The sequence below is a fragment of the Scardinius erythrophthalmus genome (genome assembly GCF_964197995.2).
Source record: "Scardinius erythrophthalmus genome assembly, chromosome: 10".
Taxonomy (NCBI): Eukaryota; Metazoa; Chordata; class Actinopteri; order Cypriniformes; family Leuciscidae; genus Scardinius; species Scardinius erythrophthalmus.
Window position 1 is genome coordinate 44519932 of NC_138230.1, and position 23533 is coordinate 44543464.

The window sequence follows — 23533 nt, forward strand, 5'->3', positions numbered from 1 at the left end:
GCTTTGAAGCTGCACTGAAACTCACATTTGGACCTTCGAACCGTTGGACCCCATTGAAGACACTATATGGAGAACAATCCAGGAATGTTTTCCTCAAAAACCTTCATTTCTTTTCGACTGAAGAAAGAAAGACATGAATATCTTGGGTGACGTGGGGGAGAGTAAATAATCAGGAAATTAACAGGCTTGAGCGGACTGCGACCACCTCCACGGTGCGGGTGAAGGCTGCTGCTTGGGCCGAGCGGGAGGGGCGGGAGGGGCGGGAGTCGCAGGAGGGCGCCCTCGGCGGCGAACAGACTGAGTTGACTGTGCCGGCGACTGGGTGGAGGCAGCAGCTGGTCGCCGGGGCAGTATGTGCTTAATAGCCTCAGTCTGTTTCTGGGCAGCCGAGAACTTTGGGCGAAGTCATCGACTGAGCCGCCGGAAAGGCCAGCCTGGGAGATAGGAGAGTCGAGCAGACGAGTCCGCTCGGCATCTCGCATATCAGCCAGGTTAAGCCACAGGTGTCATTCCTGGACCACACTAGTGGACATCACCTGGCCAAGGGAGCGTGCGGTCACCTTCATTGCCCGGAGAGCGAGGTCGGTGGCGGCACACAGCTCATCAAAGAGCCCTTGGTCATCTCTGCTCTCGTGCATGTCCTTGAGCATCCTGACCTGGTAGACCTGAAGGATGGCCATGGCATGCAGCGAGGCGGCGGCCTGCCCCGCAGCTCTGTAGGCCTTCGCCACGAGAGTTGACGAAAACCTACAGGCCTTGGAGGGGTGCTTTGGGTCACCACGCCACGTCAAAGCACTCTGCGGACACAGTTGCATCGCAACAGAGCGTTCAACGGTGGGAACCCCAGTGTACCCATGGACCGCGGCCTCATCAAGGACAGAGAAGGCGGAGGAGGCCACCAAACGATCGCGGGAAGACAACGGGGCCTTCTAGGATCTCGTGACCTCCTCATGCACCTCCGGGAAGAAGGGAACTGGGGGGAGGTGAGCTGACGGGTGTCAGCGGGTGCCGCCCCCAAGAACCAATCATCCAACCGCGAACGCTCAGGGCAGGGTGGAGGGTTCCACGCTAACCCGATGCTCGCGGTGGCCCGGGAGAGCATAGGCGTCAGTTCTGGATCCAACTCAGACGGTGCTGGGACCCCGGAGGGAATCATCATCTCCAGAAGAATCCAGCTCGCCTTGTGATGCGGCGATCGACATCGATTCTTCCTCTGGACCGCTAAATGTGATACGAGGCACATCTGTAGACGGCCCCACAGCAACATTTGAAACACTCGCGGGTTGCTGAGCTGCAGAGGGGGGTGTGGCCCGAGGAGGCATCGTCAGGGCAGTGTTCCACACCGTAACCCTCAGATCACCCTGGCCACCAGCCTGGGCTCTCGTGGAGGGGACAGATCGGGGTGTGGCAAAGGGGACTCTACCTTTAGACAGGTCACGCAGTCTCGATCTCAGCTCAGCAATGGTCATGTTCCCACAGTGAGAACATGACTCATCCATGAAAACTGCCTTTGCCCAAACACGCAATGCAGCGATCATGCCATTCAGAGGGAAGCATGGAACGACCGCACCCAGAAAACACACGGACAAGACATCTTTAAAACGACATGCCCGTGCAAGCTCTTTTGGGAGAGGAAAACTTTGCAATCTATGCCGATTGCAGAAGCAAAAACATATCTGCATATTGCGGCGTACTTCCTTATATACCCACGAGGTAGGGCAGAGCGTTTTGTAATACTCGAAGGTGATAGGCTTCTAAGCGAAACCCCCATTTCGTCGTCACTGACGTAACTCGTAGTGACCACGAAAGGGAACTCGAGTTACCTGTAATGCGTTACACCCAACACTGCTCTACAACGCTCTTGAGGGACTTTTTTCACTTTCCTGTGACTTTCAGCTGACAATTCATATTGAATATGTTAGTTAGCATCAGTAAAATGTTTTTCTGTTGGCACTGGAAGATCTGTGGTACAATACTCAATCTCCATACTCATTAACACACTGTGGGATCTTCCCACCTTCATCCTCACTTATCATCCAGCGGTGGCAATCACACAAAGCTTCTGGATTCAGCGTGTTCTTAGAAACCATAAATGGTTGCCAGGGACAACAGCTCGAGGCAAAGACGACGGCTCGCTCAGATCAAAACCGCCTGTGGGTCTCAACGGGCCTCTTTAAACAGCCTGTGAAAGCTTGCTCTTTGCATTGGCTAATAGGTTTCCTTAATGTTGCCGTTTTTTTTTTTTTTTTTTTCTTCTTCTTACTTTCAGCATCTTTGACACTTTGATCGAACAGAGAGAGAAAAGAAAAAGGAAATGGGGGGACTGGATTTGGAAATGTTAGGAAATGCTCATATGACCATCATTTTATATTATATATGTTACATTCATTAAAAAGTTTGGAGTCAGTAATGTTCTTTTCTCAGAAATTAATACTTTTATTCAGGGAAGATGCATTAAATTGATCACAAGTGATGGTAAAGACATTTATAATATTACAAAAGATTCTATTTCACATAAATGCTGTTCTTTTCAAAGAGTCCTGAAATATAAAATATATCACAGTTTCCACACAAATATGACAGTTTTCAACACTGATAATAATCATAAATGTTTCTTGAGCATCAAATCATCATATTAGAGTGATTTCTGAAGGATCATGTGACACTGAAGACTGGAGTAATGATGCTGAACATTCAGCTTTGATCACAGGATATAAATTACACTATATATATATATATATATTCACATAGAAAACATCTGATTTAAAATGTTATAATATTACACAATTTTACTGTATTTTTGATCAAATAAATGCAGCTGCTTTGGTGAGCAGAAGAGATTCTTTAAAAGCATTAAAAAAATCTCACCGACCCTAAACTTTTGAACGTTAGTGCATAATAACTCAGTTTATATTCAGCCTTTTTAAGTTTATAATTCTATGCATCTCACTGTAAATAATAAATTGCACTGTTTGATTTAAGGAAGTTTTTGTGACTATTTTAATTAGAATAAACAATATAAATGAATAATTTATATTTATTTTTGGATGATTTTGGATCAATTAATGTAAAATCTGGCAAAACCAGAGCAATGTGACACTTGCCATATTTTAACCTAAATGTATAATTATTTTCTTAATTTTTCTTCACAGATTTGACTATCAAGAGCTGCTCCACAACTCCACCTTCTGTCTGGTTCCTCGCGGTCGACGCTTGGGCTCGTTCCGGTTCCTCGAGTCTCTGCAGGTAAAAGAGTTTTTAATTAACTGAACACAGCCGAGAACGCTCCACAATCCGGTAACACTTCATAATAATGATCCGTCATTAATAAGTAACTATGCAGAAAGTAATGCAGGACTATTGAGTAGTTCTACATAAACACTTCAGCTACTATTAACTAATATAGAAACAAGCTTAACTAATCAGTAAGGAAATCACATTTGGGAGATAGTTCCTTATTAGTTAATCAATAATTACTTAATGATATTAGCCTCATTGATAACTATTAACTAACTGACTAATTATAAAGATTATGGTGTGTCTGAGACGATCAGTCATCATTTTTACTCTGAATATATTCATCACTAGTCCTATAAGAGTGACTAGGTACTTGAGTAATTAGTGATGCATTTTATGACCATGTTCTGAGTAAAAAAAGACAATCTTCAAGAACTACTAATGATCTCTAGACCATGTGAAAAAGATGTTTTTCACCATTTAAAATAGTGGTCCAGATCACTAGTGGTTCCTGTATAGTGACTAGGCAACACTTGAGTTATTAGTGATGCATTGTATGACCACGTTGAGTGTAAAAAAGACAATTGCTAACGTCTCAGACACGTTAATGTCGTGATTAGTAGGGGGGAGCCGGGACAGTTTTCAGATAAATGTCATTTTCTAAGATAAGGTTATAGATAGATTTAAAAAAAAAAATGTGATCAACAACTCACATATATGTTCTCTTAGTATCATGTGTTATTCGGTACAAATATAGAATGATTTAAATAAAAATTTGACTTGAACGGTAGTTGTGCTTCAGGCGGGACGATTGCAACAGACGGATGAAACATAACAGTTTAAACGGCTACTATTCATCTAATGCTTGGTTTTGTACACAATACCTGACAAGTAACTTATGTACATGTTGTTACAAACATATTTTGTAATTTATTTTAATTTAAAGGTTCATATTAACCATTTTTGTTATGTTGCCCAATAAACAATAGGCGATAAGCCATATGCGCATTTTGTAATCTTTCTAATAGGCTATTTTGACGAAGACAGACAAATACGTTTACAATTAATTTTCTTACATTTTTTCCTTGAGTTTATTGAAGATTGGACAATTGATGATTATTAAAGAGATAACGTGTTGCGTAATTGAAAATGAATTTGCATTAGAAAAACACAAGTCTAGGAACAGTATATGAATCTATGATCAGTATAGGCTATGACCAGGTTTAACTGTCGGGACGCCTCCTGTCATTTAAACCTCTTTTGCCCTTAAACTAAAGAACTCTGATAATGCACACTTAAGGCTGTGTTTCAGTACTAATACACCTGCCGTATTATCATTACAATGGCACATGAAACAATAAATACAACTTGTCAGTCAAAAAAAGTACCGCATGAAAGAATTCACTCACCGCGCTCAAAAACAGCTTTGCGGCTTCAACTCCAAAACGGCACGACATAAAAAATAAGTGTTTCCGCGGGTATGGTAGGCATTGCGTGCTGTACGTGCTGACGAAATTTGACGTACATGACGTGAGTGGTTTTCTAGGAAATCTCAGTGTTTCATCCGTCCCGCGTTTCAATCGCCCCGGCTCTCCCCTAATTAATTAGTAATTCTTAATAATTTGTCATAATTACCTATTAGTTCTTAATGATGTTAAGTAATTATTGATTACCTAATTAGGAACTATCTTAGTCCTATTTAATATTCCTTACTGATTAGTTAAGCTTGTTTCTATATTAGTTAATAGTAGCTGAAGTGTTCATGTAGAACTACTCATTAGTCCTGCATTACTTCTTGCATAGTTACTTATTAATGACGGACCATTATTATAAAGTGTTGTTACCCACAATCCCTTTAGAGATACGAGGACGGTCTGGTGGATTATGAAAACAGTCAGGTCTCGGAGTCTCCCGGATAAACAGCACATTAGCCGGCGAGTGGAAAACCTTCCCAGGCGTGTGTATTCTTGTATATTCCTGGACGTCCTGCTGGTGTGTGTGAAAGGGCCGGAAGCTCTCGCTCAATGCATGAATCCGCAGAACGCTGGGTTTGGCAACGGCTCGACCCTCACACTGATTCCCTCGCATTTACTCCACATAAGCCCCTGTCTGAGTTCAGAGATCTCTTTTCTTTGGAGGAAGCCAAAGCCACAGAAAGAACTGGCAATTACAAGCCCTGCGGAAAGTTCTAGAACAGAGGTTCTCAAACATTCCAGGCCAAGAAGCTCCTAACCGGGCACTCTCAGAAGAAAAGGTACAAAAGCTGTGGTACCTTTCCACTTTTGTACCTAAAGTGTGCATATTGGTACCTTAAAGGTACAATATGTAAGAAGTTTGTATCAAAATATCCAAAAACCACTTGCACAGTGTTATATATTTCTTTCATTTGTGTACATTCATTATCCTAAATGTTTCCCAGAATTTTTAAATTCAGAGATTCCAGTGCCTGAGCCGTTGGTGCCAGTTCCAGTGCCTGAGCTGTCGGTGCCGTCTGTTCCAGTTCCTGAGCTGGTAGTGTCTGTTCCAGTTCCTGAGCCGGTGGTGTCTGTTCCAGTTCCTGAGCCGGTGGTGTTTGTTCCTGTTCCTGAGCCGGTGGTGTCTGTTCCTGTTCCTGAGCCGGTGGTGTTTGTTCCTGTTCCTGAGCCGGTGGTGTCTGTTCCTGAGCCGGTGCCTGTTCCTTGGCCGCCCGAGGGGTCGTCTCCGCCGTGGCCACTTCGACTCGACAGAGACGCCGCTCCTGCGTGAGCTTTATTAGACGGGTGAGCAAATGTACATAAAACTAATCAGTGATAGATAGCTCAACATGATGAATATGATCAGTCTGTTATTCTAATGTTGATCTCACTCACTGCTAGTCTCATACAGACAAACGAACACACAGAATAACATTATAACACACTCAAATGCAGTTTAGTGTTATAGTGTAGAGCGAGTGAAAGTTTCATTCGTCTAATAAACTGCCCAGTGTGAGTATTATTCAGCACTCGTGGGTAAGTTAGTTCGGTAGAATGAAATGTCCTCGTTCCTTTATATCCGCGGGACTCGCGTGTGACGCTGAGATCTGTCTCTCATTAGCACTCGCGATCTGCTTCACACCACAGTCATGTTAAAAACATCAGTGTATTCACTCATCCATAAACATTATTAGATCCTTCGGCACGACAGCAAGTCCCATCATTCCGCTTATCAATGTCTCATCAATCTATGCATTTGTTATTGTAAGAGGTTAGCGACCCCTAGTGGCAAAAACACTAGCTTACATATAAGCTTACAAAATAAGCTTACATATTGTAGCTTTAAAGGTACATATTAGTACCTAAAGTGTAAATATTAGTACCGAAATGAAACAAAAGTGTTTCGTGGGAAAGAGATTTCGGATCAAAGGTGTTAAACTCCTGAATCTAGTCACAATGTTCTCATTAATTTTTTCAGCAGTGGGTAAATGGGCATTTCTGTTGTCAAGCTAAGAGAATGTGTGAGTGGCATAATGCCATATTTTGATCAATATCCATATTCCTGTAGTTAAGATTAATTATCATCAATCCCTTTTGCAGATTTAGTATCTAAAAACACAATTAGAACGGATTTCAATGCAAATTCGCATGTCCAAATTCAAAACAATGAATTTTCAAAACATTAATATTAAATATATTACTTATATATATATATATATATATATATATATATTATATTATTTAAATATATTTCTGTCTAGTCTTTGGGAAGAGCTTGGAATTTTTATAACAGACATTATCAATACCAGACTCGGACTCAACAGCATCTAAATGCTTATATTGATCAAATAAAAAATAAAATAAAATAAAATAAAATAAAATAAATGCAGTCACAGATGTGTGTTAAATAAGTTTATTAAACATTATCAAACTGAACACCAATAAATATAGCTCATTATTCTAATTATAGGCTATTTATGGTTCTGAAGCTATGTGGCAATTAAAATCAAATTAAACTTCAGGATTTGTCCCTGTTAAGGGTATAAATTAGATCCATAAATGTATTAATAGTTATCAGAATAAGCACTGCATAATATACCATGGTTAATTTTCCTAACTGTGGCCTTTTTGTGGTTTCCAAACAATGTGGCAATTAAAATACAATAAATAAATAATAAATATAAAATGTAATTAAATTACATTAAATTATATTAAATTAAATTAAATTTTAAAAAAGTATTATATTAAATAAATGCAGTCACAGTTGTGTGTTAAATAACATATATTTATCATTAAATGTTATTGAACACCAATTAATATATGTTCGTTATCCTAACTCTAGGCTGTTTATGTGGCAATTAAAAATAAAAATAAACTACATGATTTACCCCAGTTCAGGGTGTGAATTAGATCCTTCTGTTTTAAGTGGCTAAATTTTATAATGTACAAAACTACAACTACAAAAATCAAATATAATTAAACTATAAAATTAAAACATAAAAAGAATAAAAGATAACATGCGGTCATGCGTGGTTTCTAATTCAATCGTGGCTCATCCAATCGGTTTTATAAATGTATGTGGGTCATAAATACATGAGTTTAAATAAGATATCTTAGCTCTGTAGACTCCCACATGCCACAGTACGAGATCCTCCAGATCTCTAACCTCACGTTGTCTCTGTGTGTGTGTGTGTGTGTGTGTTCCTCGACACACTCCTCGCAGAGAGACAGTGCTGGTCCTGAAACACCGGCTCCTGATCTCCGAGTGTTTCAGGAGGAGAGGAGAGATCAACACCTGGAGCGGCTCGCTGCGTTTAGGATGAAAGCATGGCTTCACACTCCGGTTTGATCTCGGCCCGTTATTAGGATTGCATTCTCTTGTGATTTAATTAAAAAGAGCAGAATCCCGGCTGAACCACGGAAAAAGGCAAACAAGGAGTCTGGGAGGAAAAGTAGAGCAACATCAAGATGGAATAGTAAACAGGAGGGATGGAGAGCAACTGCCCTTCAATAAATCATGGACTCCTGCGTCTCTGCTGTTCAGACGGGGTAATTAACACATCTGTGTGTGCGATTAGAGTGCTGTGTGAGAACAGTCACGAGCTGGCCCCTCCGAGACACCGTACACACCCAGCCCGCTTCATCACACGCTAGATATTCGATCTCATAACCTTGCCTAAAGGGAAAACTCAGATGCACTATATTTCAGTGCATTTGGGGTGAACCTGGGCCGTGTGTGTGTGTGTGTGTGTGTGTGTGTGTGTGTGTGTGTGTGTGTGTGTGTGTTTCAGCAGAGGACTTGTTTGTGCTGATGCTAATTATAGTCTCTGCCACCTCTGTCCTCACAGGCCGCTTGTATCCCGGTGTTACTCAGTAACGGATGGGAATTACCTTTCTCTGATGTCATCCAGTGGAACCAGGCCGTCGTCGAGGGCGACGAGAGACTGTTGCTACAGGTAACACTCCTTCCCGCTCTTCCTCCTGAAGAGGGAACATAAGGATGGAAAAAGATGCTAGTTAAAAACATAAGATGATGTTCTTAGATTCTGTGACTTTCACTGTTTGTATCATAGTTTAATGAAATAGTCTTCTGCTGCTCTGTGACATCAATGTTTGGTAAACTTTTCATCACGAATGTCTCACGAACCAACAATCACATTCATTATGTTACAAAAGATTTCTATTTGAAATAAATGCTTTGATCATCAAAGACATTTTTTCCATGAAAATGTTAAGCACCACAACACTGATAATAATCATAAATGTTTCTTGATCATCAAATCATCATATTAGAGTGATTTCTGAAGGATCATGTGACACTGAAGACTGGAGTAATGATGCTGAACATTCAGCTTTGATTACAAGAATAAATGATATATATATATATTCCAACCGTGATAAGATGATGAGAAATCTGGTGTGAATTAGCACTTTTTTTTAGCCCTTTATTTGTACAGTAGCATGATACACAACTACTAAAATTAATAAATAAATAAACATTACATGAAATATTAATTTAAATTATTTTATTACCTGATCCACCAATGCACATCTTCTTTGTTGCATGTGCAAATTATGAAACACTAATACAAAATAATAAAATTTGTATTCACAGAATTTGTACAAATTGCTGCACATTAATTTAATTCTCAATTTTGCACACGCAAGTTAAAGTGCATTTGGCTGTGGATTGTATAATGAAACATATCTGCAACATTCATAAAGTTCATGGATAATTGGGTATGCATGTGCATGCAGACTAAATTCATTCCATACCAAAACACAGTTGTCGTGTACATGAATGGCTAAAACGCATAACAAGTCTTCATTAACGCTTCAGCCTCTACAATTAACTAATATTGAAACATGCTTAACTAATCAGTAAGTAATAATATCACATTCAGGACTAAGATAGTTCTTCATTAGGTAATCAATAATTACTTAACATCATTAAGAACTAATAGGTAATTATGACAAATTATTAAGAATTACTAACTAATTACTAATCACAACATTAACGTGTCTGGGACGTTAGCAATTGTCTTTTTTTACACTCAACGTGGTCATAAAATGCATCACTAATTACTCAAGTGTTGCCTCTTCAAGAACTACTTCATTATTTTAAAGTGAAAAAGATGTTCAGATCACTAGTAGTTCCTGCAGAGTCTTTGTAACACTTTAGTTATTAGTGATGCATTTTGACTATATTCAGAGTGAAAATGATGACTGATGGTCTCAGACACACCATAATGTTCTTTATAATGTGTCAGTTAGTTAATAGTTATCAATGAGGCTAAGTAATTATTGATTAACTAATAAGGAACTATCTCCTAAATGTGGTTTCCTTACTGATTACTTAAGCTTGTTTCTACATTAGTTAACAGTAATAGCTGAAGTGTTCATGTAGAACTACTCATTAGTCCTGCTGCATAGTTACTTATTAATGACGGACCATTATTATGAAGTGTTGTTACCCACATGTGTGTCTGAGAGAGTTTGTGGAGGTAAACTCGACTGAGGTTTTGGACTTACTCCACTGATCTTCTATGGTTCTGTTCCTCAGGTTCCGTCCACGGTTCGGGCGGTGTCCCCGGACCGGGTTCTGGCTCTCAGACAGCGGACACAGATGCTCTGGGACGCCTACTTCTCCTCCGTGGATAAGATTGTGCTCACCACACTGGAGGTGAGCTGGGTCAGACGAGGTGTGTGTGTCTGACAGAGAGGAAGGTCTGCCAGGGGAAATTAAACCAGCACAGGAAGCCATACATCATTAGCACATACTTAGTTCCCTGCCCTTAGGTTAATTGGCGAATGAGATGTCAAGTGTGCACAGAAGTGTGGCCTAACTGCGCCCCCTGCTGGCCAACAGGCGCAAGTGACCGTTCCAGGAAACTAAATGAGTGTGGTTTTGATTTAATGTGATTGTTTTATTAACAGTTTACAATTAAGTTTAACATTAGTTAACATTAACTAATAATTAACTGTACATATACAGCATTTAATAATCAAATTTTTTTAACATTTACTAATACTTTAGACATTAGTTAATGAATAGACATGAACTAACAATGAACAGCTGTATTTTTAATAACTAACGTTAAAGATGAAGAAATACTGTAACAAATGGATTGCTCATGGTTAGTTCATGTTAGTTAATACATTAACTAATGAACCTTATTGTAAAGTGTTACCGTTATATTTAATGCTGCTGTTTTAATGTCTGTCAGATCATAAAGGACCGAGTTTACTCGCACATCTCCAGAAATAAGTTCATGTGGAACGCCTTACCTGGAGGGCTGCTGGTTCTGCCCGAATACTCCACACACCTGGCGCACTACCCCTTCTACTACCACAACCTGGGTGAGCGTGCCCTGCAGAGGATTCTCTAAAGAAAATAAATATGATTGAAAATACTGTTATTTAAAAATGTCATGTTTAATGCAATGTGTTACTTGTCGCTTCTTTGTAATTATTTGTGAAATTTACTAGCAATTTCAGTAACACTTTATTGACTTGACTTGACTTTGCAACTAGTCTAGCAGTCATTGGAGGATCTAGTACGCATATAGTATGAGACCGTTAAATAAGTATGTTCTTCACACTTTGTCATTATCATGTGACCTACCACACAAATCACAAATCCTCTCCTGTGGCCTCATGGGATAGTAAAGTGTCCTACATATCACAGCCCGTCTAAGGAGAGCCTGGCTGCGTCCTATTGTACCGAATTGTGGTTGTAGTTCCACCAGAGCTCCACTGGGGGCGATCACCCATGAGTGCAGAATGAATGGGAGTCTATGGCACTAGACGGCTAAATTTGTCTCTTTCACCCGATTGCCGTTGAGAAATCTCAGATTTGATTGTAGGTTTTGCAAGATCAACATGGGTTATAGGTCAAAAGTTGAATGAACGAGTACTTATGTCCTTTCGATTCTTACAGGTTGAGTTGTTGTTGCCCATAACACGCTAGCATTCTGCTAATGAACGCTGATTGGTCCGTGAAGGACTGATTACGACCAGAGATACCGCTTGATGGCATCGTGGCATCCGAAGCGGGACCAGAAACAAACAAAACAAAAACTCTTCTAGCACGTGTGTTTACCTCTGTGTCAGCTGTGTTGTGTGTTTGCCTGTGTCAGCTGTGTTGTGTGTTTACCTGTGTCAGCTGTGTTGTGTGTTTGCCTGTGTCGGCTGTGTTGTGTGTTTGCCTGTGTCAGCTGTGTTGTGTGTTTGCCTGTGTCAGCTGTGTTGTGTTTGCCTGTGTCAGCTGTGTCGTGTGTTTGCCTGTGTCAGCTGTGTCGTGTGTTTGCCTGTGTCAGCTGTGTCGTGTGTTTGCCTGTGTCAGCTGTGTCGTGTGTTTGCCTGTGTCAGCTGTGTTGTGTGTTTGCCTGTGTCAGCTGTGTTGTGTGTTTGCCTGTGTCGGCTGTGTTGTGTGTTTACCTGTGTCGGCTGTGTTGTGTGTTTACCTGTGTCGGCGGTGTTGTGTGTTTGCCTGTGTCGGCTGTGTTGTGTGTTTGCCTGTGTCAGCTGTGTTGTGTGTTTGCCTGTGTCGGCTGTGTTGTGTGTTTGCCTGTGTCGGCTGTGTTGTGTGTTTGCCTGTGTCGGCTGTGTTGTGTGTTTGCCTGTGTCGGCTGTGTTGTGTGTTTGCCTGTGTCGGCTGTGTTGTGTGTTTGCCTGTGTCGGCTGTGTTGTGTGTTTGCCTGTGTCAGCTGTGTTGTGTGTTTGCCTGTGTCGGCTGTGTTGTGTGTTTGCCTGTGTCGGCTGTGTTGTGTGTTTGCCTGTGTCAGCTGTGTTGTGTGTTTGCCTGTGTCAGCTGTGTTGTGTGTTTGCCTGTGTCAGCTGTGTTGTGTGTTTGCCTGTGTCAGCTGTGTTGTGTGTTTCCCTGTGTCAGCTGTGTTGTGTGTTTGCCTGTGTCGGCTGTGTTGTGTGTTTACCTGTGTCGGCTGTGTTGTGTGTTTACCTGTGTCGGCGGTGTTGTGTGTTTGCCTGTGTCGGCTGTGTTGTGTGTTTGCCTGTGTCAGCTGTGTTGTGTGTTTGCCTGTGTCGGCTGTGTTGTGTGTTTGCCTGTGTCGGCTGTGTTGTGTGTTTACCTGTGTCGGCTGTGTTGTGTGTTTGCCTGTGTCAGCTGTGTTGTGTGTTTGCCTGTGTCGGCTGTGTTGTGTGTTTGCCTGTGTCGGCTGTGTTGTGTGTTTGCCTGTGTCGGCTGTGTTGTGTGTTTGCCTGTGTCAGCTGTGTTGTGTGTTTGCCTGTGTCAGCTGTGTTGTGTGTTTGCCTGTGTCAGCTGTGTTGTCGATGCCTCGAGAGAAAAGAAAGTGCAGAGCTGAAAGCACCAGAGTGACTGAAGGATTGCCGTAAAGCAGTATCTCTGGTCGTAAGATGTGTATGACGTCATTGACATTTTAAAAGACTTTTTAAAGCAAATAAGTGACTCTAAAAAATCTAACACCCAGCAATGTGTAATTTCTTTGCATCTCCTTTCGAATACAACATTCAAATTACTAGACAAAAAATTATATCCTGAGAAAAGTGGACTTTGAGGGGTATAGCGCCATAGACCTCCATTCATTCTGCTCTCGTCCTGTGAGCGCCCTCATGTGGAGCCAGAGTGGAACTGCAACCAGTTCAGAAGCCGGAAGTTTACTGAGAGTGGAAGTTCTCCCCTTATTAGACATTCTCTGGTAATATGCACGCTTCAGAATCCAACCGGAAGTAGTAGATCATCCGGGTGTCTTCACCTACTCTTTTATCATAGACATAATAAATACAAATTAATAGGGTGTCTATGCATTTATTATGTCTATGCTCTTTTATGAGTAGCCTACTATGAGTTCAGACCCGAGGTCGCGTGAGACTTCCGTGTTGTCTGTCATTTTGACGGACATGGTTGTAAAAATTCCCTCATAATCTATTATTATTAATTTTCATATTTTAATGATAAAAAGCCATTTAGTAGGTTTTGTTCATATTTGAAATTTTATTCAAAAACTGACATTTGCATTTATTTATTTATTTATTAAGAGAAAGTTGAACAGAGACTGTGGGTCACTTTTCAGGTTTCATCATGAATGTTTGTTCAATAAATAGCTTTATTTATTTTAGCTTTGTTACTTGTTAGCCTACTTTTGAAATGAAACAAAGTCTCAGCTTTCAAATTCTGTCCATTTTATCACAAAACTCAAACAATAAATACCGCTTTGGCACTCTTTAATTTGGCACGAGAGCTCATTAGAGTCTCGAATGAACACGATCATCCCTTCCTTTTTACTACGTTACAGAACGAAATAAACATGAATAAAAACATGACCAATAGAAAATACGTTGAGAGATACAGTCCAACTTTCTGAAATTCGTATGTCTCTCATGTAGTCGCTCAATCAGTGTTTCAACCGCAGAAAACATTGATAAATCAGTCACGTAACTCAGGACAGCCAATTGTTGACCAGTAACTTGATAGTCAGCGCCGAGAACACACTCACCACCATTTGGACAGGAGTGAGAATTACAGAATTACGGTACAATTTCAATTAGATCACCCTCAATCTGTCAAAATGACAGAAATTTTTTTGCACTGACGGAAAAATCTGAAGCCATCTGTCAATGCCGGAACGCAACCTCTGAATTCAGAGAATATTTCTTTTGTCACATGCTGTTTTTCGCCTACTATATAGTAAGAAAGTATGCAATTTCAGACACAGCCAAAGTGTCCTAAAGTTAAAGGTCCCATTGCATGAAAATGTCACTTAATGAGGTTTTTTAACCTTAATATGAGTTCCCCTATAGCCTGCCTATGGTCCCCCAGTGGCTAGACGTTTTGATGGGTGTAAACCAAGCCCTGGATATTTTTGAGAAAATGAAAGCTCAGACGGGCAATTCTAGAAATCTTCCCTTTATGTCGTCATAGGGGGAAAGGTCACCTCCCCTTTCTCTACTTTGCCCGCAAAAAGAATGTGGCCCGCCCATGAGAAAATGAGACGCGAGCGCAATATAGTTTTTTCCTCGAGAGACATCATGGCTTGCAAACGAGCGAAGCATGGCAGTTGCTCAGTGTTTGGATGTACAAATGAACACAAAAGTATTTTTTTAGTTCCTTCATCCGAGCCTCTGAAGAACCAGTGGGTTATGTGAATTTCTGATGTGTAATTGTTCAAGTTCAGACAGATAATCTTTCTCTCAAAGTCGTTCAATACTGTTTTTGCGTCAGTAAATCAAGCCAGTGACTAAACAATCAACTTCACGTCGTTTCTCTTAGTAGGATGAAAATAATCTTATTTAAACTGTGATTAATACAGAAAGCGATCAAAGAACAATCCCTTTCCAGTCGCCCAAGCTGTCAATCACACAGCGCAAGTTTATCTGGACACTTGCCAAAACTCGTTATGAAATCAGTGACGTTGCACAACGAAGCTCTTACTGTACTGACCTCATGTTTGCATTGGTGAAATCATTAGTGAGAGTGCAGAAACTGCGTTGCAGTAATAAGATCTTCATTCACGCGATCAACAGGCTGTCATCTGCCCAATGCTCATCACTGCAACCTTTTTATGTGATGGGAATAGATCTAAATACTTAAAAAACTTCTCACGATTCGTTAATCCCGATAGCTGTAATAGTAAAAACGTATAATAGCTGTAATAGTAAAAGTTTTCGAGAGAGTTCCACATGTAATGCTTGATATTTCATATGCAAGCATGTCAGCCAATCACAGCAGTGGGCGTTTACACTGAAGTCTCACAGCAGCCAATTACAGCAGTGGGCGTTTACACTGAAGTCTCACAGCAGCCAATCACAGCAGTGGGCGTTCACACTGAAGTCTCACAGCAGCCAATCACAGCAGTGGGCGTTCACACTGAAGTCTCACAGCAGCCAATCACAGCAGTGGGCGTTCACACTGAAGTCTCACAGCAGCCAATCACAGCAGTGGGCGTTTACACTGAAGTCTCACAGCAGCCAATCACAGCAGTGGGCGTTTACACTGAAGTCTCACAGCAGCCAATCACAGCAGTGGGCGTTTACACTGAAGTCTCACAGCAGCCAATCACAGCAGTGGGCGTTTACACTGAAGTCTCACAGAGACACGTCCCTTCAAACAGAGCGTTCAAATCAGAGGCTAAAATCAAGCAAGGAAATATGCCTTTTATTTCTAAATTATAACTTTTGATCTAAAAAACATACTAACATTATAAGGGCACCCCAGGAAACATTCTAAAATAATAAAATAATCCATGCAATGGGACCTTTAAGTACGCTCACTCTCTGTGCTCTGTTGATGTAGGGACCAGCCCAGGTCAGGAGTTCACCGCGGTAATTCATGCCACCTCACCTCTGGTCTCCCAGTCTCAGCCAATCATGAAGCTCCTTCAGGTCGTCTCCAAATCCAAATATTGCTCACAGGTCAGTAATATGGATCTCTTCTTCATCAGAATAGTAAGAAACTTGGTAAAGGGTTTGGCACTTGCTGTGAACACACAAAAAAAAATCATGGTTATGATTCCAACAGGTTAAATGGTCCTGAAAACAATAGTCGCACTTGTGCTCCTCACGGTCAAAAAGGAAATTAATGGGAAACAAATTTCCTTTAGTGGAAGCATTTGGTACTGCAGCCGAACACAATCTTACTGCAAGATAATTTTTTGAGATATGAGGCTCAAATTTGTTTCAACTTGTTTAGATTTATGGCTTTGATTTTCTCACAGTTTTAGAATAAAACATGATTTTGAAAATATATATTTCATATAAAAATCATTTTTCATAACAATAAATGTAAAATTCTGTAACTTTTTTTAAGTTCACTTTTCAAAACTTCTTTCACTTCAGCAATAATCTGCCAAGTGTCGTCTTTAAAAAGAGACCAAACTTCAGTCTGTTGCTCTTAAGCATTCAAGATCTACCACAGTTTAAGTTGGAAATTGAATTTTCAGGTCTATGCTCAAAAAGTGAATAAATGGATAATAAATACAGCGTAGATATAATTTAGTACCATAAAATCTCCTAAAAATACAAACTATTAAATAAAAAACATTATCGAACTAAAATATAGTTTCATTGATATAAAAAAATCATTTCTGTCATTTTTTGACCAACACACGAAGAGCACCAGAACTGTCTTTTCTATCACACCACTGATGAAGAACATTTGCTCGGTGATATTAATGCAGATCCACTGGTTATAATTATAGACAAGATACAAATAACTTTCAAGAGAATCAAATGATAACGAAGTAACAGAAATTGAGAAAAACAACAGAAACATCGATTAGTTGAACAAAAAGCCAACAGGAACATTTCAGCCAGGTGTGCATGCTGTGATAGTGAGAGTGTGTGTTCTTGCTTGGGTTTCTTGTCAGATCATCATTCTGTGGAACAGTGAGAAGTCGCTCCCTCAGCGCAGTAAATGGCCGCCGATGCCAGTGCCGCTCATCGTCACAGATGGCAGGAGGAAAGTGAGTATTGAAGCGCAGTCGAGTTGTGCCTCTCTCTCTCTCTCTCTCTCTCTCTCTCTCTCTCTCTCTCTCTCTCTCTCTCTCTCTCTCTCTCTCTCTCTCTCTCTCTCTCTCTCTCTCTTTCTCTCTCTCTCTCTCTCTCTCTCTCTTTCTCTCTCTCTCTCTCTCTCTCTCTCTCTCTCTCTCTCTCTCTCTCTCTCTTTCTCTCTCTCTCTCTCTCTCTCTCTCTCTCTCTCTCTCTCTCTCTCACACACACACACACTCTTTCTCTCTCTCTCTCTCTCTCTCTCTCTCTCTTTCTCTCTCTCTCTCTCTCTCTCTCTCTCTCTCTCTCTCTCTCTCTCTCTCTCACACACTCTTTCTATCTCTCTCTCTCTCTCTCACACACTCTTTCTATCTCTCTCTCTCTCTCTCTCTCTCTCCTGCTCTCAGCTCTTTTCTCTGTGTCCGTAGACGAGCAGCCGATTCCTTCCACATGCATCTATTGAGACGGAGGCGGTTTTGAGCCTGGATGAAGACACGGTGCTGTTGACCAGCGAGGTGAGTCTGCCTCTCCTCTTCATCTCACACACTGTTAAACTACAGTATATTCCAGATTAATACTTTCAGAGTAAGACTTCTCTTGTATGTAACTGAACACTCAGACATTTCTTCATTTTAGTCAAGTTTTTAAGTAAAAAAAAGCATGGTTTTACTGTGAGTTAGTGTTGGAAAAAACTAAAATGACTGTAAACAAACAATATCACACTGTATTTCTACAGTGCATGTCAAGTCAGCTTTATTTATATAGCGCTTTTCAAATACAGATTGGTTCAAAGCAGCTTTACAGAGATAACGAAAATAATGCAACAGTTTTTTCCTAGAAGAAAATAGCGTCACAGTCCAGCTTAAGCAAGCTCAATGATGGTACATTTTTGTTGTAAAAAAGTGATTAATTTAGTTCATATATATGTATGTGTACTATGGAGGCACACAGCCTGAATAGATTAATTTATCTGTTTTGTTGTGTCACCGTTATTGTGTTTTTTTATGTCTCTGCAACATTAAATGCATTTATATTTAATTGAAATTAGCATGCAAATAAGTGACTGCAAACATTAAATTTAGTTTGCACTTGGAAATATTATTTTAAAGTCTATTATTTCCGTAATAAGTACTTATTTTAAAAGTGTGTTAAAAGAAAAAAAATAAGAAAAACATTGCAAGATGATGTCAAATCTTTTAAAGATGAATCCACTGTTGTGAAAGATCCGTCTACAAACAGTTATTAATTTGATATAAGTTATTGGTAAATCTTCATGCTTAAATAATGCTAACATAAAATCTTCATTGTCAAGAATATGAAAATCAGCCAATTAGCATATTTTATATTCTAACTTGTCATCGTTTTAAAACAAATATTTTCATTTGTCGGACTTCTGACTCGGCTGGATTAAATTCAAATATGAATAAACAAGGTCCAAGAGCCCAAGCAAAGGAACACTGATGACCATAATGGCGACGAATTACAGTGCAATTACAGTTTTAGAGCAATTAGAATATTAGAATGTTAACAGTGTTAAACAATTACATTTCTTAAGCCCCTTTCACACAGAGATTCTGGAAAATACACGTATAAAGTGACCCGGGATTTGACCCGGGTTCATTTGAGTTTGGTTCATTCACACTGCCAGTGATTTTCCGGAATCAGAGAGTGCGTTCACACATGTCACACGTGACATCGATGTGACTTGTAATGTCTCAGCAGCGTCTTAAGTTTGCTTATAACCACACTTGTGCATTTTTTCTCTGATTTGATCATAAACATTCGCATTACGTACCGTTTCACAGCTGCGCTGTTCACACAGCGTGCTTTCCGGGACTGAACACGGCAATGTTACTAGGTCCCCAACCCGGCATCAATCCTGGGTCGTGTTTGTGTTCTGGCAATTTGCCGGCAATTTCCCGGGTTCAAAGCGCTGTGTGAAAGGGGCTTCACAGTGGCACAGTTAAAGACAACTTTATAATGTGAATTCAGACTCTGGTTAAAGACATGTGAAATTGCAAATTCATGTTTTTCCTCTCTAATCTGACTCTACCAGATCAATTTTGCTTTCCATGTGTGGCGGAGTTTTCCCGAGAGGATTGTTGGCTACCCTCCGAGGAGCCATTTCTGGGACCCTGTAAGAAAAGCCTGGGGCTACACCTCTAAATGGACCAACGAGTACTCCATCGTCCTCACCGGAGCCGCGTTTTATCACAGGTAATCGACACTGCTGACACATCCTAACTGTGGGCCCTATCGTACACCCGGTGCAATGCAGCGCCATGCGCGACGCAAGTGTGTTTTGCTAGTTTCAGCCCGACACAGTTTTCATTTTCACGTCCTGCACCACGTTGGTTAAATAGCAAATGCATTTGCGCCCATGCTGGTCTGAGAACGAGTGTGTGTTCAGGCGCATTGTTGGAGCGTTGCTATTTTGAGGAACTAAAATAGACTGAGCCATTGACCAATTGAACCCTGGTCTAAAGTCAATGGCGCAGTATTTTTGTTTGTTATTTAAAGAGCGTGTTTGTAACATGCGCCTATAGACGGGTCCACAACACACGGACACATTTAGCTTATTACACACAAAGAGATTACAATGTAAAAGATTGTTATTGTACATAAAGATATGCTGGAATCCGGCTTGTCCCGTAGATGGTCTGCTTGTGCTTTAACCTCACACACACACACACACACACTCACAGCTTTAACCTCGCGCATGAGCAGATCCGTTTCCTTGCTAAAGAAGCATTCAGCTTTTCCACTATCAAATTCCGTCATGTAAATAGCGAATCCGCCATGGCGCGAGCGCAACTGGAATTTAAAGGGAATAGGAGATGAGACTCTGATTGGTTTATTGCACGTTATGCCCAAAAGACACCCTTTACTCATTAAGAGAAGAGGGACGACCCTTTAAGACCATGCGCTGGGAGCTCCGACCATTTTTCCCGTCGTTAAACTAGCAAAAGAGAATTCAGACACGCCCTAAGTGAACTTGCGCTTCTGACCATGCGCTTAGATCGTTAAAATAGGGCCCTGGAAGTCTCTCTCGCTTCATCGGCTTCTGTAACGTGATCAACGGAGACTCTCTCTCATGCTGATGCTTCTGTCTCACAGGTACTACCATCACCTGTTCTCTCACTACCTGCCCTCCTCTCTGCGTGCGCTGGTGGATCGCACCTCAAACTGTGAGGATATCCTGATGAATTTCCTGGTCTCCTCTGTGACACACATGCCACCGATTAAAGTGGCGCAGAGAAAGCAGTACAAAGAGATGCCGACCCTCCAGGTGAGGCCAGAGCCAACATTGTGTTCTTACAGTTCTACTCAAGTTTACACAGCCTTTGCAGGGCATGCAAGATGTTCATAATTTTAACAAACAGTGATAAAAAAATTGCATGTTATTTTTTTAAGTTGTTTAATGGAATTTACACAAATGAACCAGTTTAAAAGTTTACATACACTTGAATCTTAAAGAAAATATATTATACTTCTTGTAGTTTTCAGGCTCTCCTAGAACAGGTTTTCCTGCTTGAATGTTGATTATTCTCCTCATATTCTCCATTGTTGCAGCTCCTCTCTTCCCAGTCTGTCAGTAACGCTCAGGACTGTGTTTCCCATATAACGGCGTAACTCGCTGCTTCACTACTATAGTATGATGCATCGTTGAAGAAATCAACTAGCTAGTCACGACTGCATATTGTCGCAAATTGGTCGTTCAACCACGTTGGTTAATGATGTCACGCAGGAATAATAACTACTTTTAATGAATCTGTTTGAGATCGAATTAATGCTAGATGTTTTGCTATAAATTACGAACATGACATTTGAGGACTATTTCTCATTTTTCTCAGTTACTTTGCTTTATTTCCAGATTCAATCATAGACCTGTTCTTACACACTAGAGCTCGTTTACACATGCGCACTCTTCAAAAACGACGCTTTAAATCTCTTGACAAACTAAAACACATAAAATACATTTGTAAGTATCCTAAATAAAAGATACAGATTGTACTGAATGTCAGATTGCTCAAAACAATGATTTATTGAGTCCACATATTATGCAAACAAGTAACTCTGCTTCTAACCACAGGTCCAGATCTGTCGCTCCAAACACACAACTTTGCGATGCTGTTTGGAAATGTTCGTTTCGGGAAACACAGACGCATTGAACTGCTGATAACAACAGAACTTGTGACCATAGTTTGCTAACGATGCTTTTGGGAAACGCACCCCTGTTTAGCTCCTTCTGAAAAGCACACTGTGCTCTGATTGGTCGGCTGGAGCAGTGTGTTGTGATTGGTCGAGCGCTTCGAGTGTGTTTGGTAAATGTCCCGCCCCTTACCATAACCACCAGTTTAACACACTACTAACTAACTCAACCAGACCCCGCCCCGTTATTCTGTGCATTAATTATTTAAATGAGGAATATTGTGACGTGTTCGTTCCCGGAAGAGACTCAAGACTACAATGGAGGCGTTTCAGGAGTTCAGGAACACTGACACTGATATAGAGAAGAACTCCTGCTGGAGGGACTGTGTGTCATTACCCGGATGATACACAACTGTTTTTATGTGTGTTGTGATATTTGTTATTAAACTGCCCACTGTTCATCAAGTAAAAATCATCCAGGTCAAGCACATTCTTTGGTTTTGTCTTCTGGGAAACGTATATATTTTCTGAAGGACAGCACTAAAAATGAAAAATGTACACATCATCATCCTTTTCAAAAGTTTACACCCCCTGGCTCTTTGGCTACGTCTACATTAATCCAGATCCTTTTGCAAAATGACTTATTCATTTCAATTAACACTAGGTCCACACTAGCGTTTTCATCCACACTTAAAACATCAAAAACACCTCACTGACGATAGACCAAAACATTGAGAAAAAGATGCGTTTTCACGTGTATCAGGATTAGTATAGACTTGGCCTAAAAGTGATGTGTTTTTTGACATCTTATTTTCTGTCTCCTTCAAAGGGCACTAAGATGGCGCCGTGGGCGAACCCAGAGCACTTCACCCAGAGGCAGGAGTGTGTCAACACCTTCGCAAGCTGGTTTGGTTACATGCCTCTAATGCACTCTCAGCTTCGCCTGGACCCAGTGCTCTTTAAGGACCACGTGTCTGTCCTGCGCAAGAGGTACAAAGACCTGGAGCGCGTCTGAGCCGAGCCCAGCGCAGTGGAGACGGGTCACCGATGATACTGACTTATCTCTACCGCTACGCTACTGGCTGCTAGCTTGTGATGGCCAGTCGGTGGACAAGAGAGGGGGTTTTGCCTCTTATGACCAGTTCTCAACATATGACTGACAGCTTGATGGATGAGAAAACATCACAGATCTGTCAATCATTCCAGCTGCTGTTTCATTGGAGGAGTTTGTAGCGTTAAGGTGCTGTGGACTAACACATGGCAGCGAGTCGCCAAACAACTGAAGTGGTAATTACATGACCAATAAAATAATTCCGAAATGCAAACTGTGTGTGGATGAATTTGTTAACAGTATCTTTTATTTACATGTTTTCAAAAAAAAAAAAAAAAAAGTACTATCCAACATGGGTCGTTAACAAATAACATGGGCATTTCTCTTTTCAACATCAAGATATTAGGTAAAAAGTAAACATTTTCAGACAGTTTAAAGTTGAATTAGGTTATTAGAATAAATAATTGAGTTGCTGGTTTGAATCTGATATCTGACTGAATAAACATCTACTTACAGATTTGAAAACTGGAATTACTTTCAATGGTGTCCACCTCTAAAATGAAGTTTTGTTCACTTGAAGTTAAATGTAAATCAGTGTAATTACTGACTGGCTGTTCATATGGCATAGCATATTCATTTAGAGAGTGACAATTAAAAAGCTTCTACTACCCTTCAAAGTTTAGAGTCAGAAAGATTATTTTTTTTATCTTCTGCTCACCAAGGTTGCATTTATTTGATAAAAAAAACTGTAAAAACAGTAATATTGTGAAAATATATTGTCATTTAAATCAGCTGTTTTCTGTGTGAATATATAGTAAAATGTAATTTATTCCTGTGATCAAAGTTGAATTTTCAGCATCATTACTCCAGTCTTCAGTGTCACATGATCCTTCAGAAATCAGTATAATATGATGATCTGATGGTCAAGAAACATTTCAGATTATTATCAGTGTTGAAAACAGTTGAACAGTGGAAATCACGATAATTTTTTTCAGTATTCTGTTCAAAATAAGAGCACTTATTTGAAATAGAAATATTTTGTAACATTATTAATGTCTTTACTGTGACTACTGTGACTGTGACTCTGAATTTTCCTTCAACACTTAAAGGCAAATAAGAATTGACTTACCACAACGGCTGAAGAAAGAGAAGATCAAACCTCTTGCTGTTGCAC

At 40.4% G+C, this 23533-nt stretch overlaps 1 protein-coding gene across 3 annotated transcripts in view; it reads left to right on the forward strand.

Moving 5' to 3' along the window:
* ext1c (exostoses (multiple) 1c) overlaps nucleotides 1-22880 on the forward strand; it is a 104244-nt gene extending 81364 nt beyond the window's left edge. For 2 of the 3 annotated variants that reach the window (XM_081377058.1, XM_081377059.1), the window contains 10 exons: nucleotides 3153-3246; nucleotides 8540-8647; nucleotides 10255-10374; nucleotides 10919-11051; nucleotides 15964-16082; nucleotides 17036-17131; nucleotides 17585-17671; nucleotides 19213-19373; nucleotides 20274-20445; nucleotides 22138-22630. In XM_081377058.1, the coding sequence (XP_081233184.1) occupies nucleotides 3153-3246; nucleotides 8540-8647; nucleotides 10255-10374; nucleotides 10919-11051; nucleotides 15964-16082; nucleotides 17036-17131; nucleotides 17585-17671; nucleotides 19213-19373; nucleotides 20274-20445; nucleotides 22138-22323 (1276 nt within the window). In that variant the 3' untranslated portion in view covers nucleotides 22324-22630. Of the gene's footprint in view, nucleotides 1-3152; nucleotides 3247-8539; nucleotides 8648-10254; nucleotides 10375-10918; nucleotides 11052-15963; nucleotides 16083-17035; nucleotides 17132-17584; nucleotides 17672-19212; nucleotides 19374-20273; nucleotides 20446-22137 lie in introns of all 3 variants that reach the window. The other variant, XM_081377057.1, reaches the window with a different exon arrangement.
* The last annotated feature ends 653 nt before the right edge of the window (nucleotides 22881-23533 follow it).